This window comes from Strix uralensis, chromosome 15 (assembly GCF_047716275.1).
Source record: "Strix uralensis isolate ZFMK-TIS-50842 chromosome 15, bStrUra1, whole genome shotgun sequence".
Taxonomy (NCBI): domain Eukaryota; kingdom Metazoa; phylum Chordata; class Aves; order Strigiformes; family Strigidae; genus Strix; species Strix uralensis.
In genome coordinates this window covers 15,799,948-15,814,770 of record NC_133986.1, presented here as the reverse complement: position 1 = coordinate 15,814,770, position 14,823 = coordinate 15,799,948, and the positions used below count along the sequence as shown (strand labels likewise).

The window sequence follows — 14,823 nt, the reverse complement described above, 5'->3', positions numbered from 1 at the left end:
ACAGCTTCAAATAAATAGTATTTTTTGATAGTGCTTTCATGTAAACGGTGTATTTACACCAAAGGACTTTCAGATATACTCAAGGCTACGCAGAAGTTGTGACTGAATGTGTAATGGCTTCATCCTTTGTCCCTGTATGCTGTAGTCATTCACACACAATATCTAACACTAAAGAACCTCAATAAAATATGGAGCTTGATAGATGAGATCTGAAAACTGCTGTACGAATTCAATCTTGTTCTCATCTGCATGGTGGATTCTTCTTCATGTTTGCAAATGTTAATGTTGTTTTGCACTTTCCCACTAGTATGCACAATCTACAGCCTACTGTTGCCCAGGACAAACACAACTCGGTTGATTTAGATTCACAGCTGCAAGAGCAGGAGCGCATCATTACCATATCATACGCTTTGGCTTCTGAAGCCTCTCAGAGGAGCAAGGAGGTAGCAGGTAATACTTAGTTATTTACAAAATAACAGCTATTTCTTACCAGCTTCTAAAGTTATGCAGAGTTGTTGCTGAACTCCTGATGTAAGAGAGAGTTTTAGTCATTCATATTCAAAATAGCAAAAAGTGTGTATAGATAGCGAATTTATAGAGACTGGAGATTTATGTTGAGTATTTGGCCTCCAACGGACAGTGTGAAGGGGACAAAATATTATGATAAGTACATTCAGAGCTTGGAAAGTTGCTCTTACTAATAGTACTAAAGAATTATCATCTTCAATGAATTCTCTGTAATTATATTAAGTGAGGTATTTCTATATTCATTTTTAGAAAGTAAATTGATCTGTGACTTAAAAAAAAAAAAAAAATCAAGACAGAGGGATTGTTAATTTTTTAACAGAAAGATTCCCTGGTCTGGTGATTGAGATTAGAGTACAGTCATTTGCAGCTTGAGCCGTATGACAACAGGCTGAAAAAGACATTGTAAAATGGGTATTGGCATGTTTCTGTCTGGTGACCAAGATTAGAGGTCAGAGCAAGACAGCCATGCATAAATTCTGCTTGATGCCTGGAAATTAATAGATCCTTTGCAGTATGTTACTAAAAGTGATAATTTCACTCTTGATTGCTTTATAGTTGAAATAAGTAAGAAATGTCAAGAGATTTGTATGACACAGTAATACATGCAGCAGCTATTCTAGCACGTGTCTGACTGGCCATTTATAACTGGCACAGTTCACTGTTCCAGTGGAGAATGGAAATAATGGAAACTTTAACTATGATGGAGAAAAAATGTGCACATTTCTCATCTGAAGTTGTCAGTTTAAACTTATGGCACTTGCGACAAAAATCCTGAAGACCTTCCCATTAAAGGCAGATTATTCAATATCCAGATGCGTAACATGCATCTGTAGTAACAGACTGTTGATTGAATGTGGCTCTATACTCACAGATGCAGTGGCAGCTAAACCTGAGGGAAATGTGATTTTTTTTTTTTTTTGAGGGGATGGCATACATTTTTAAGATACAAATCTTGAGACTTTGGAGACATTCTGTGGGTAATTTAACTGACTGGAAGGGATAAAATGGTTCACTGAGGAGGCTAGACAATATAAAAACCAAAACAAATAAAAAAAACCCAGAACTGTAAAATCTTGGGAGCACTGCCTTCAGGCATCTGTGCATCAAAACAGCTTCTCTGCAGGCAGTCTGGTCCCAGTTCTAGTAACCAGGTCCTTGTAACTGGGACTCGTGCACTTTGGTTATGGAGTGGGACTTAGTGTCTCAGGAGATAAGAACCAACGCAGCATTTGCCACAGGAGTTCTAGCTTCTGGGAACAGGTAGCACCAAAGCAAAGACCAACGAAGGTGAACGCAGCCCATACTTGAAATTATTCCTCTGTGTCAGCACAATAGCAGAGTGCCTGCCGTACTGAACGGTCTTCATGTGGCCAGTTACCTTACTCCTTGGTTTGTGTGAAGTTGCAGTAATTGAAATATGTTTGATCTTTTTATGTTGTATAGCGAATGTAGTAGCTATGGTTTCATTATTACAGTTTTTTTGGTTTATATTTTAATTTTTTTAACTGTAATTATTCCAAAAGTTTGATTGCCACATATTCTTAGATATACATAACCACAGAAATATTCTTAACTCTAGTTGTCCCCAAAGAGGGAATTGAAGTGTGTATTGTCACCAAAATGTTTAAATGCTGCTTGAGAAAATTTGCAGGCAGTTGTGAGATGATTTTTAATTTTAATTTTCTTTGTGAAGTATAGCAGCTAGCTCTTTTTGTCTTTCAGACACTTAAAAAACCCTAACATAGTAGTCAAGGACTTGATTCTTTAAGGGAGTCCAAACCTTTATGTCCACGTGCAGTTTTCATTGCCACATTTATACCTCAAATATTCACTTCTTGTAACATGTCCTCTTTTGATTTCAATTATTACTTACTCCTTTCAAAACAAAAATATAGACACCATAAAAAGAGTTCAGGTTTTTTAGTTACAGCCTATTTTCTGATGATCTAAAGTGATGTTGTGATTTAACCCCAGCTGGCAACTCAGCCCCACACAGCCACTCACTCACTCCCCACCAGTGGGATGGGGGAGAGAATCGGAAGGGTGGAAGTGAGAAAACTCATGGCTTGAGATAAAACCACTTTAATAGGTAAAGCAAAAGCCGGGTGCACAAGCAAAGCAAAACAAGGGATTCCTTGCCCACTCCCCATGGGCAGGCGGGTGCTCAGCCATCTCCAGCACAGCCGGGCTCCATCACGCGTGACGGTGACTTGGGAAGACAAACGCCATCACTGCGAACGTCCCCCCTTCCTCCTGCTCCCCCAGCTGTATGTGCTGAGCATGAGCCATGCGGTGGGGGATACCCCTGGGGTCAGCTGGGGTCAGCTGTCCCGGCTGTGTCCCCTCCCGAGTCCTTGTGCACCCCCAGCCTGCTCGCTGGGGGGTGGGGGGAGAGGCACAAAAAGCCTTGGCTCTGTGTAAGCCCTGCTCAGCGGTAACAAAAACATCCCTCTGTTATCAACACTGTGTTCAGCACAGATCCAAACCACAACCCCATACTAGATACTGGGAAGAAAATGAATTCTAAGTCAAAACGAGCACAACTGATTAAAAAGAAAAGCAATTGATGCTTTGCACAGCTGATTGTACCTTCTCATTTATTTTAACTTTACAGATTCCTTCATATTCTTATTTTTGTGGTTTGATTTTTAAAGTATGGGTTGTCATTTGCTCCTTGTTGATGAAGCAGACCATATCTGAAAACCTAAAACTTAAAGGTCTGGATTTTTTGCAGAGATTTGCTTATGAGAAAGACTGCAAAGCTTAACTTTCCCCACTTTTCCGGGGGAAGTTGTGTTAAGATGCTATGATAATATAAATCTCTTACAAACTGTACATTTATCTAAGCTTGTAAAGCAGCATTTTATTGCTCCTCTGTTCGTAGTAAGAGATCAACCTTCTAAATGGAAATCTTGCCAAGAATCTGAAAGATCTGAAGGAGTGTCAAGAAATCATTTCCTAAATTGTATGTTTTGGAATTAGGTCTACCTTTGCCTCTCCAAAATGTAAAAGCAGAATTTAAGACTCAGTTTCAATCATAGTTTTATGATTATTGTCTCTAGTACTCTACCTTTATTCTGTTTTATAAACAAGGATAGTTTTAATCATTATATTCTTTATCTTGAAGTTTCAATCTGAGATCTCAAAATGTATTCACAGTATCATGCACTGTACTAAGCAAAATGCTATATGCATCTGTAAATATTTTTTTGAATAACTTTTCTCTATATTACTTTGTTTCTGCTCATTGGCATACAACAAAAGAAATACTGAAAACCTGTACGACCTCAGTGAAATCTTGAAACCAAATTAGCAAATACAGGTGCTATTCCAGAACTGCAGTTTTAAAAGCAGGGCTTGATGAGGGTGTATCAGTGTTGTGTGCCTTAAAATGTTCCAGTGAAACATCATTTTAAGATCGATTGTCCATATTCTCATCAAAACAGGAATGTTTATTTGCATAATTTATGCAACTAATAGAAAAAACAGCAGGTAGAAATGTTGTTGTTTGAGTTGTGTTCTATGTAGCTAAAATAGTGTAACACCTTATTGCATTACTAATCAGGTTTCCTATTCACATGATAGAAAATTAAGGTGGCTCTGTTATAATATGAATGTTTGATTGTGCGGCCTAATTCCTGTATGTGATCCCTTCTAGCTCAGCAGTTGACCTATCCATCTAAAGCACCCTCACCTTCTGTACCACAGCCACCTCACTCCCCCTTAAGCAATGGATTTCACTACACATTTGTTTAAACACCTTAAAAGTAAGAACTAACTGCTCTCGGCATGTCTGATTTGCCATTGTACCTTTGCTGTGGCTTGCTGAATTTTAACATTTTTACTAAACTGAAATTAGATCCAAATGAACGCATGCATCTATTTTTCAGAAACCTTTTATTCTTGTAAAGATTGCTTCTAATGAGCTAACATGTGGGCTAATAAAGTCTTCAAATAACTGCTGTCACTCTACAGATAAGATGCTTCCATAATCTTACTGTGGTGAAGGATAGAGATATCTGTACTCTCGATAGCATAGGGCCAGATTTTCAGCAGCAGTTTGTACTCCGGTGGCTAGTGTTGTGTACTCCTGTGGCTACCGCAGGGGTGTGTAAGGTATTTTTGCCTGCGTGTGGCATCTATAGTTGCTGCACAAGAGAATTCAAAGTGCAAAGTCGTATAAGCAGGGGGTTCTTTTGTGGGCTGGTGTCTCATATGTGAACAAACATCAGAGTCGTAATTGAGGTGAGCTGAAAATTTGGCCCTTTATAACTAATTCTACAATATCATGTTTGACTCTTTCATACCTTTGATGTGTTTTTCATTTAATTGTGCTAAGAGTTGATTTTTGTCTAAAATTAGGTTATTTTGCCATTTCAAGTATTAGAATTATGATCATTTAATTGTCCTTATAAAGAAATGTGTATCATCCCTTCCCAGTAGAATTTTCAGAGTCTTCTCTATTTGAAATAGGAAAACCTGTAAATATTATGGTACTTAACTGGTAAGTGTACCCTTAGTTAAGACACTCCCCATACTTTCATGGTTTCCTTTGAAATTATTCTCACCTTTCTGATTTCCTTTGGCCTAATTTTATTGCCTGATGTTGGGCAAAAAGATAAAACATAAATAGTAAAAAGGATTGACTGAGTGAAGACCTCAAATAGTATTAATCTTTAGATACCTTTGTTTTCATTCTCACTAATCTCAGTCAAATATCTGTGCAAAAAATGAAAATCTGAATAAAAATGAGCACATACCAGAAAGGCCCAAATGATCTGCCTTCAAAAAGGCCTGTGAAAAATGACAAATTTACATCAAGAGAGGTGTATAGACATTAGGAGCCTCAACAGAGCTTGATGGAAATAGCTATTTGCTTTTCTGGTTCAGTTTATCTTTCTGAGAACCAGATTTTACCATCTTTGCTGTGTCTGAATAACACTTGAGTCTACTGTTATACCCAGGGAGATGCTGGTTGATTATCACTGTCACATGAGATCTTTGCGCATGAACGTGGTGCCTATGTGTGGCCTCAAGAACCCAGAATAACCGTATGGTCCTGGGCTATTAGAGTTGAGCAGGGGGCTTGGCCCAGATGACCTTCAGAGGTCCCTTCCTACCCCAACCATTCTGTGATTCCAGACTGATTTAAAAACGTGTATCGCATGCCTGTATAAATATACATACATACATGTGTATGTATAGATATATATTTACATATATATGTATATTTTAAAAAGCCCTACATTTTCTTCAGGAAAATTATCAAGAAAATAATTGCAATAACCAGCAACATGCAGGGGACACGGGAGTTTGAGCATCAGTGGCATCATGAGATAATTGTTCACTTGATGTGCCTATATGAATTGTTCGTTCTGTCAAACTGCAGAGGCTTTAGTTAAAGTTTCCTGAAAGTGCTTAGGGCTTGGCATTAGTGTATTCACTTTAATATTTAACCATGTTTTATTTTACTTCATGCTAGCCAAAGCAGTAAGTGAACACTGACATAAGACTCAAAGCAAATCCCACCTAGTGATGCCGCGTGGAAGAAAGAGGAGATTCATTACCGGCTTTCTGTGAAGATACTCATCGGCTGATGACATGTTCTTCTGGAAATACATTCAGAGAATAATAGGGGGATTTTCTATGAAAATGAAGAGAATTGCAAATCATTTTATTTTTACTTCAGTTTAGTTCAGATTTTTTATATGAATAAATGGCACTTTTAATAAACTCTGTAAAATACTGACAATGTGTTTTTAGGACAATATGGTTTAGATTTTTTTTTTTTTTTAAATCAAGGGCTGAATTCATTTTGAGAGAAGCTACTTGCATAGATCTTAAAAGATGCTGTTACTTCCCCCTCAGGCTCAGATGCACAGTGTAAAGTTTCCTGAAAAAAATGTAAATTTGAACAAACCTAGAAGCACATTCATAGGGTATGAGTAGAGCTAATGCAAGTGAGAGGTTTGCCGAAAGGGTGTTTTGGATTGAGTATGATTGTAGAGTTAATCACCCGCCCTCTTGCCCATTAAATAATATGTTGCAAGGAACATTTAGCTTGAATTTCTAAATATCAGTAACCACTGTATAGCTGAAACTTTCCATGAAAGCCATAATGAAAGCCAGTTTTAACTCCTGTTTCCTTCTTCAATCCCATATGATTAACTTGCTGGTATCAGGTCACAGTATGCTAGGTTGCTCTTGACCATAGTGCTGTCCCCTCAGCAACAGCTAACAAATTATATTTTTTTGAAAGTTGAAATGTGGAAGAAGAAAACTTTGAACTAAAATATGTGAACTAAGCAATAAAAAAATATAATAGGATATGTCATTTTACTAGTAAATATGTATTTTTCTTTTGATTTTTTTTTCCAATAAACATTACAATATGATGTATTGACTAGTATTTATCCTGGAGACAGCAAAACTAATGAGGCACCTGCTAATTTCGTATGTATATTCACCTGGTGCTTAACTTTGCCAAACTTAGAAATTCAGTGTTTTACTCATGTATAGGGCAAAGGGTGAGGTACTTAAATAAGGAGAAAATAAGATTAAATGAATTGCTGCAACTACTTTACTTGAAAAAAACCTGTGTATGCATTGAATACAAGACATGCAGAAATGTCCCATTATGTAATTATTGGCTGAGTTCAGCTCTGGATGAGATATGACTGAGAAATACTTCTGCAGTATTTTGTGAAACCACTAACTTGTTCATTTGCTGTATTCAAATAATAGCTGTAAAACCCTTGAAATTGACCTTCAAGTTTCAGACTTTAAGACAAATCATATTATATTAACACTATACTCAGAAATATTCTTAAAAGTATATATTTAGCTAATGCAATCTATTTTACCTCAGTACTGCCAGTATCAACTTAAAAACCTTTTGCCAAAATAATGATTTATTTTTGCCTTTATAAAAAGTTTTGAAAGCATAAATGAATATTTTGCAAGAAAACATTAATTTAAATAAAATGTAACAGTTTGGAAAATGGTATATGTACAGATTAAAATATTAACATAACTGCCTCCTCTTGCCTCTGTCTTGCCTGCTCTTCTGTCGGCGTCCATGTGGTTGGAAATCCAGAGTCGTTTGTGCTGTTGTCACATTTTGCTCTTCTTTGGTTCAAGTGCTATCGAAGTTCCTCAGTTCTGCACTTCACTGGGTTTTGGATCAGCTTCCCCTTACACCAAAGCTTCTATTTTATTTTTTTTAGAAATGTTTCTTAGCATTTGATTAAATCTGTCTTTATTCTTGAAGATTTTTCAGGGTTATCCCCTAAACAGAATGACTACACTACTGTCCTTTCTGTGCCATAGATACATATGTTTGTCTGACACATTCTTAGCTCTTTAGTTTCTGGTGAAATAAAGCATCAAAAGTAACTTCAATTTAAAAAAACAAAAAAGCCCCCAAAACCTGGAGGCCTCACCTGGTAACATGTGTCTGGTATGTGAATGGGGTGTTGCCCAAAGAGAGGGTGGTGGGCAGCCAGCACAGCACTGACATCAAGTGCCATCAGTTTGATGGAGACCAGTGGAAATGTTTAATTCTTCTGAAACTTAATCTCTAGAACAAAACGTAAAGAAGCAGTTAGAAGTATTTCTGTGGCTTAGTGTTGACTCTGCAAACTTGAGAACGAATATTTGAGACTCTGAGTACTTGACCCTTAGATGCATGCAGCCAAAATTCAGAGCTGAGCTGCTTCCGACATGCTTGTCCTATTTCTCAGGCACACAAAGGAGCCTTTGACCACACGTTTCGTGGTTCAGCGGAATGGCATTCCTTCTGCAGAAGCTTTGTTACGCGGGAGGGAAGCGCGTGCGGCCCTAATTGGTGGGTGAGGAGCCGGCCCAAGGGATCCTGGGCTGCGGCGGCCCAATTCCGACTGCTGGCCAGCAGTGGGGGGAAAGGGGCGCAGGCTTCTGCTCTGCAGGTTGTGGGAGATGTTAATTTCCTTTCCTTTGATCACACACACAAAATCTGTTCCTTCAAGCTTGCATGAAAGAAGGATTTTGCCCTAAATAGTTATACCACTAATGTTTTTAACAAAACTGGTCTTTCTAAAGATTTTGGTCTGCGTCTGTAGTTAATCCAATTATCAAGATAATTTTTCTTCCAAACCTTTTTATTGAATGTGTGGAGTGCTGTTCTCTGGTGACCATCTCTTTTGCAGGGATGGGTGTGGGTTTTCAATAATTAGGGCTAATTTTCATGTGTTTGTTTTGTGTCAATTTCCTTTTTCAGTTCTGTTTTTTTGAATCAGGATGCTCTTTTCTAGGTGTTACACCCTACTCTCGAATATTAAGACTAGAAAAAAATGATGTCTGTGTACAGATCAATATCATTTCGGTCAGAAAGTGGCTTTGTTTTTTTCCTCTGCTTATTAAGCAGTGTAACTGTTTGGGACTGATTATAATTAAAGAAACAAACTCATTAGAAAGCAGTATCAGTTCTTCTTTTGAAGGCGCTGTTTTCTAATTAGTGTTTTGTAATGTTATATCAAGCAAAAAATTATGCAGACTGACTTCCCATATACATCTGTTTTCAATTTCTTCAAGTAAAGTTATTAAAATTTTATTGTACAGTTGAATTTATAAAAGTACAGCCTGGTACTCATAAGTAGCACTGCTTTCACCTTTTTGAACTTGCGTAACACCCCCCACCCCTCCCCATTTTTCACTACTGTTATTTTGAGTTCATTTGTGTTGCTGGGCTGCTAGGAAATCCTGTTGAGCTATAGCACTGTTGCTTGTCTTTGTACATCCATATAAACCTATTTATTTCAAAAGACTGGACAAGTAGCAGTAGTTAGAGGCATCCAGACTATTTTGGAACAGTTGGAAAAAAAGAATAGAAATTTCAGGAAACAACTGTATTACGAGATTCTATTCTGGAAGGTTGCTAAAGTGTGGAACTAAAAGCTGCTGAAAGAGACTACTGAACTTGTGTGCTGCTATTTCAGAAACATTGTTCAAGGTCAAGCGAGGTGGTCTCAGGTACCCGTAGCCTTTGGAGGGAGGTTGGTGTTTCGAGAAAGCAGGGCACTCCCAACAAGTTCTGGTGCTGTTTACACCGTTATTTTTCCACCTGCACCAGTTACCAATCTGATTTCCAGATCTTCAAATACATGTGTATGTATTTTATATCACCATTTGTTCCACTCTGTAAAACCACATATTTCTCGTGGGTCTTAGCAATTAACTTCTGGATGTTATATGAAGGAAAGACCAGATTTACTTAGTGTCAAAACTTAGAAGATATAGGAGGCATGATCTGATGATACCCTTCTGATTTATGTCAGTCTTTGGGTATTTTAAAGTGTTTGCTTGTGCTGCGTGTGTGTGTGTCTGTGTATTGCGTAGTTAGAAAAAGAACAAAGCAATGCACAAGAAAAACATAAAAAATTGCTATATTTTCCGCACCTAGTAAACATTCCCATTGGTTATTTGGCAGTATTCAAAAGGCTAAGACTTTTATTGCTCTACTAGCAAAAGCAACCTTTCTTCATAGTGGAGCAGTACAAAGAAAGAGCACAAAAAATACACACATCACAGTGCCTGAAATTCTGTTTGAACAACGGTATTGATTGGGTCTGACCCCTTTACATTTTTTTCCATTATTTGAAAAGGTGCATCTAACTGTAGCTGAATTGAACCAACCGAGATGAACTTTCCATGAAAACTTCTTGAGATATTTCTTTAGTTCAAAGCTTTGGAATTTTAAAGAGCATTTTTAATACAAGTCTGTTGAGGTATTCTGTGCAACAACCATACTTTGAATGTTAAACTACAGGTAAACCTAAGAGGAAGGTAAAATTATAAAGCCTGCCATGAAATTACTGGGAGATGGCAGAATAACTTCGAGAACTAATTATAAAAGTAAATAAAACCAGGAATTATTGCATACGTGCACATTTGTGCGCTGTTTACTTGTTATTAACTTGCCAGTGCTCCTGGTTGCCTTAACAGAGAGTGCAAAACAGCCTCCAAAGAAAACGCTAACAGAATTAGACACCATTGTTGGAACAGTTATTGGTGAAATAGTTATAAGATGTAGGCTTAAAGGATAATGCCATTTTCTTGTTGCCCACTAGAAGAAGCCTTATACCAGGAGCTCTAGCATAAAAAAGCACCAAAGGAAGGAAGAGATAAAGAAAACCAAGGTGAGTAGTGAGTTTATAGGAAATAGAAGCAGAGATGTGTCTGTAAACAAGACTGAGAGGCTGAAGGTGAGAGTGGAGAACAGCCTAGGGGTGTGAAGTGAGAGGTAGTAAAAATATTGAAAGTGCTGGAATGCGTGGGCTCGGTCAGAAGCAAAGTGCTTTCATGAAGGGACTCAACTGAAATTGTAGAGGTGGAAGTAAGAAGAAAGAATAGCTGGCAAGGGAGGATGTAAGTCCAGTGTCCAAGTACAAAAAAATAGCTTGTGAGTGGGATAAACAAGAGAGTGTTGATGGTGGCAGTGGGTGAAGGAGAGAATCACTGATACCTTTAAAATAGTGCTTTGGTAGCAGGACAGTTGTCTTTTCTATTGGCAGCAGCTGTGCTCTGTTCTTTTAAGCCAAGTTGCAGTTAAGAATAGCTCGTATGAGCGAAACTCTCCTTTTCCCTGTAGAAACAGCTTGCCCCAGAGCCAGGGGTGGATGAGGTTGGTCCTCCCCAGCACAGAGCCTGGCCCGAGTGAGTGCTGCGCTCTCAGCCGTTGTGATGTGCCAGTGCAAGACTGAGTGCTGTGTGGCCTGCTGGAGTCTCTGCCCTCGGATCTGTTACGTTGTCAGGGGGTTGGGCTGGCTTGATTTTTATCTCTAGAGCCAAAATTGAGAAAAGCCTTAACGTTGTTTTCCGGTTCATCTCGTGAGACACGGGAGGTTTTTGGAGGTTTTTTTGAAACCCTGGCTGATGGCTTATGCAAGATGTAACCCTAAGGAAAGGAAGTAACTGGTGACAGCTACAGTGATTTGTACCACTCTGGGGGAAAAAGTTGACATCAGAGAGGTCACTGCTAATTCTGTTTGTCTCTTGTATTGTCTGTACTGTTGGCTTCTCTGATTGCTTAGTTCATGCTACACAGGTCTTCTGTGTCTCTGCTCCGCTTCTTCTGTGTTGTGCCTTTGAGCATCTTCTTCTTCCAGTATGGAACAGGATTTTGTCTTCTGCCCAGCACGGTTGCAGTGTGTCCGTGTGTACGTGTTGGGGGGCATGAGCACATACCCACGCACGCACGTTGATCCCGTTCTCCTCTCCTTTGGTGCTGAGGCACAGAATCGGCAAAAGCTGAGTGACCGCTGCTGAGATGCGTACCAGAACTGGCTGCTCTGCTCCCTTTCCACGTCTCACCTGGACGAGAGGGTCAGCGGGAAGAGAGAACAACATCTCGTGAGTGTAGCTGTGTCCCCTGGCTTTCTCAAAGCCTTCTGTATGCCTGAGGACTCCTCAGCTGTCTTCACTGAACCCAGATTAAAGGTTACTTTATGTAACCTTTAATGGCAAATGATTTTATACACAGATTTTATTCAGGATCTGGGTAGTGGCTCCATCAGTTAACTATTGAGTAAATTTGATCTCTGGTTTTTGTGTGTTCAGTGTAGATTTCTTATGTTAAGAAATCTCTCTGACAAAAAAAAAAAAGGTTTTGGAAAGAGATGTTCTGTTACCACATCCTTACAAACAGATCGTAACTATTAGATTTTAGTGACTGTAACAGGAAGAAGGAGACTTGGCCTCAACCAGTTAAGGATCAAAAGCTTCACCTGCATTGGTTTTAAAGTTTTAGCAATAAATATGAGGGTGTAAAGGAGCCAGTTCAGATTATCAAACCTTTCTGCAGTCTTTAGTGTAGCTTGACAGTCTTGTGATGAGAAGAACACTTACTTACGGTAACAGGTTGAGAGAATTCCACTACAGGTCAAGGCGGGCATCTGTGAAAAAGTTCAAAGCAAGGACTTTTTTTATATGAGCGTCCATATTGCTTGACTGGTGATACAAAACTCCTCTTCTTATGTATGTTACTTTTCATTCTTTTTTTTTTTTTTTTTTTTTTTTTCCCATCTCACCTAGATCTTCCTGAGCTGTGGACACCATAAACGGTACTGGATTTGGGTAGATAATAGCACAGACTGTCAGTCTGATCTAATTCTGCACCTGCATGTCAAATCCAAATCAAATTAGATTAAATCACTAAGTATTTTGTTTCTTTAATGGTGTGCAAAAACTAAGGAAACTTATATCTACCCATCGTGATGCTGTACACCTGTGTACGACTCAGATATTTTTCTCAGGAAAAGTGCAGTTGAGGTGGCAGTCTTAAAAACAAACAAAACCAACTCCTGCTTTGTCCCTCCAGTGAGGGTACCTTGACACATGTCCTTTCACTTAATCCCCTGACAGCTTCCAAGAGACTGATGCAAATAACCGTGCCAGGCTTTGATTATGAGATACTGCACTGCCACTTATTCTCTTTGTCTCCTGCAGTTTACAGAGGCAGCTTCAGTGCATAATTTAATCCCTGTACTGGGGACTGTAGCAAATCCACAGAGATTTCTACCAACCGTCCTCTCTGGCATCGGAACTACATGTGCACGTCGTCTTTGATGTGAATTCCCCAACCAGAGCCTTAGAAGGACCTATAGCTTTGAAGCTGGCCTGTAAATTGTGCTTTCAGGAATCCGGTTGTCAGCCTCCTCTTCAGGAAGAAAGGGAGAGTAAACTGTAAAGCAGTTGCATAAAGTTACAGGGCAACTTACAGATCTGGTTTTCTTGGCCTCGAAGAGTTCCTGTATGAATTTGAGAATCCCTTTTTACCTGGCTTAGAAGCATCCGCGTTTGTGACTGCAGGACCCTGTGGGCAGTGGGGCTGGGGTGGTACTCGGCCTGACGGGTTCCCTGTTCCAAGGCAAGTGGAAGGGGAACCGACACAGCGGTGCTTTCGACCTGTCCAAGTGTTTTCAGGCTTCCACAGCCAAATGGCACCTGCATTGCCCTTTGTGTAGGTAAATCTTCAGTGTGGTTTAGAAACATGAAGACTTTTACCAGATGCAGTGGAGGTTCTGTGACAGATCTAATGTTCCTCAGTTGTTTCCTGAGACGTGCAGGAGTACGGGCAGACTTCTGCCTTTCTTTTGAGATGGAAATAAGCTGGTCTTAGAGTTGAGGAATTTCAGTAGCCAAATCTTGTTTGAAAAGACAAATGCAGTTGCCCTCTTCATGATTCAGTGCCTCCTTATGTGTTCTGCTGTCATCTCTGGGAGCTCCTCCCGTACCACCCTGGAAAAGCAAAGACCTGACTAGAATCAACCAAGACACCAACCTTGATTTTTCCTGTGTTGTCTGTCTCCAGTAAGTATGAGAGCTGAAACCATTCTGCTCCTCTCCACACCACTACTGCTGGTGCTATTATACCAAATGTTGCTAGAACTGACGTCTGAATTAAAACATTTACTGCATAATCTACAGTGAACTAAGTCAGCCTTTCTCCGTATACGTGGAGAAGATTCTTAGGCTGCTTCAGAGGTGAATCTGCAAGTTTTTAATATGTTTAATATTTATATTACTTAATATTCTTAATATAATAATATTAAGAATATGTTTAAAACACAGAAACAGACACCACTGTGTAGAACTCTTTCTACTGTGAGCAGATGAGTCTTAGGTCAGCATCATAAGTAGCACCAAACCTCATCAGATATTCACAATATTGCATGTCATACTTTTGGGGAATGGAAGTTAATTTTTTTCTGGTCAGAGCTGTTACTAGACTAGTTTAATTTCAGTTTATTTTTTATCCTTCTGAGGTCTATTTATTTGGAGCTGATGGCCAAATCTGTTTCCCAAGGCGGGAGGCTGTAGCAGTGGAGGGCAGAGGCCCGTGAGGGTGCCCTGTGCCTGGCCGGCGGCCTCTGCAGCGGGGGAGTCCAGCTCCTGCCCGAAGCGAGTCTCCGTGTGGCTGCGCGCTGGCAGGCGAGGCCCAGAGCCAGGTGGAGGCTGAGCAGCTGCCGAAGGGAAAGTTGGGAGAGCAGCAGCAGCTTCTGCACTGGGATGAAGCGAAAGGTCAGTGTATATGCAGCATTTTGCAGCCTACACCTTAATTTTGTAATTGCACTTAAGGCAATAAACAGCCAGTAGCCACATCTAAAAGAATTTAACAGTGAAATGCTGGTTTAAGTGTAGCTCGAGTGTCTAAATACGGAAAACCTGGTATCAGCCTACGGGGAAAGTTGATCTTTTGGGGAGAGCCTCTCTCACTCCTGGAGGCAGAGCAGCTTTCACAAGTCATGGTGAGGTTTC

The 14,823-nt window shown here is 39.6% G+C and overlaps 1 protein-coding gene and 1 long non-coding RNA gene across 8 annotated transcripts in view; one reads left to right on the top strand and one right to left on the bottom strand.

The window, feature by feature from the left end:
- Window positions 1–7,566, top strand: part of PLEKHA7 (pleckstrin homology domain containing A7) — a 157,759-nt gene extending 150,193 nt beyond the window's left edge. For 6 of the 7 annotated variants that reach the window (XM_074884608.1, XM_074884607.1, XM_074884613.1 and 3 more), the window contains 2 exons: window positions 308–450; window positions 6,011–7,566. In XM_074884608.1, the coding sequence (XP_074740709.1) occupies window positions 308–450; window positions 6,011–6,033 (166 nt within the window). In that variant the 3' untranslated portion in view covers window positions 6,034–7,566. Of the gene's footprint in view, window positions 1–307; window positions 451–4,186; window positions 5,989–6,010 lie in introns of those variants that run through there. The other variant, XM_074884614.1, reaches the window with a different exon arrangement.
- A 2,367-nt stretch (window positions 7,567–9,933) lies between these two features.
- Window positions 9,934–13,797, bottom strand: LOC141950112 (uncharacterized). The gene is made up of 2 exons (XR_012630925.1): window positions 12,412–13,797; window positions 9,934–11,877 (listed from the first exon to the last, which is right to left on the bottom strand). It is a non-coding gene; the product is annotated as an uncharacterized LOC141950112 (long non-coding RNA).
- Window positions 13,798–14,823: the final 1,026 nt, after the last annotated feature.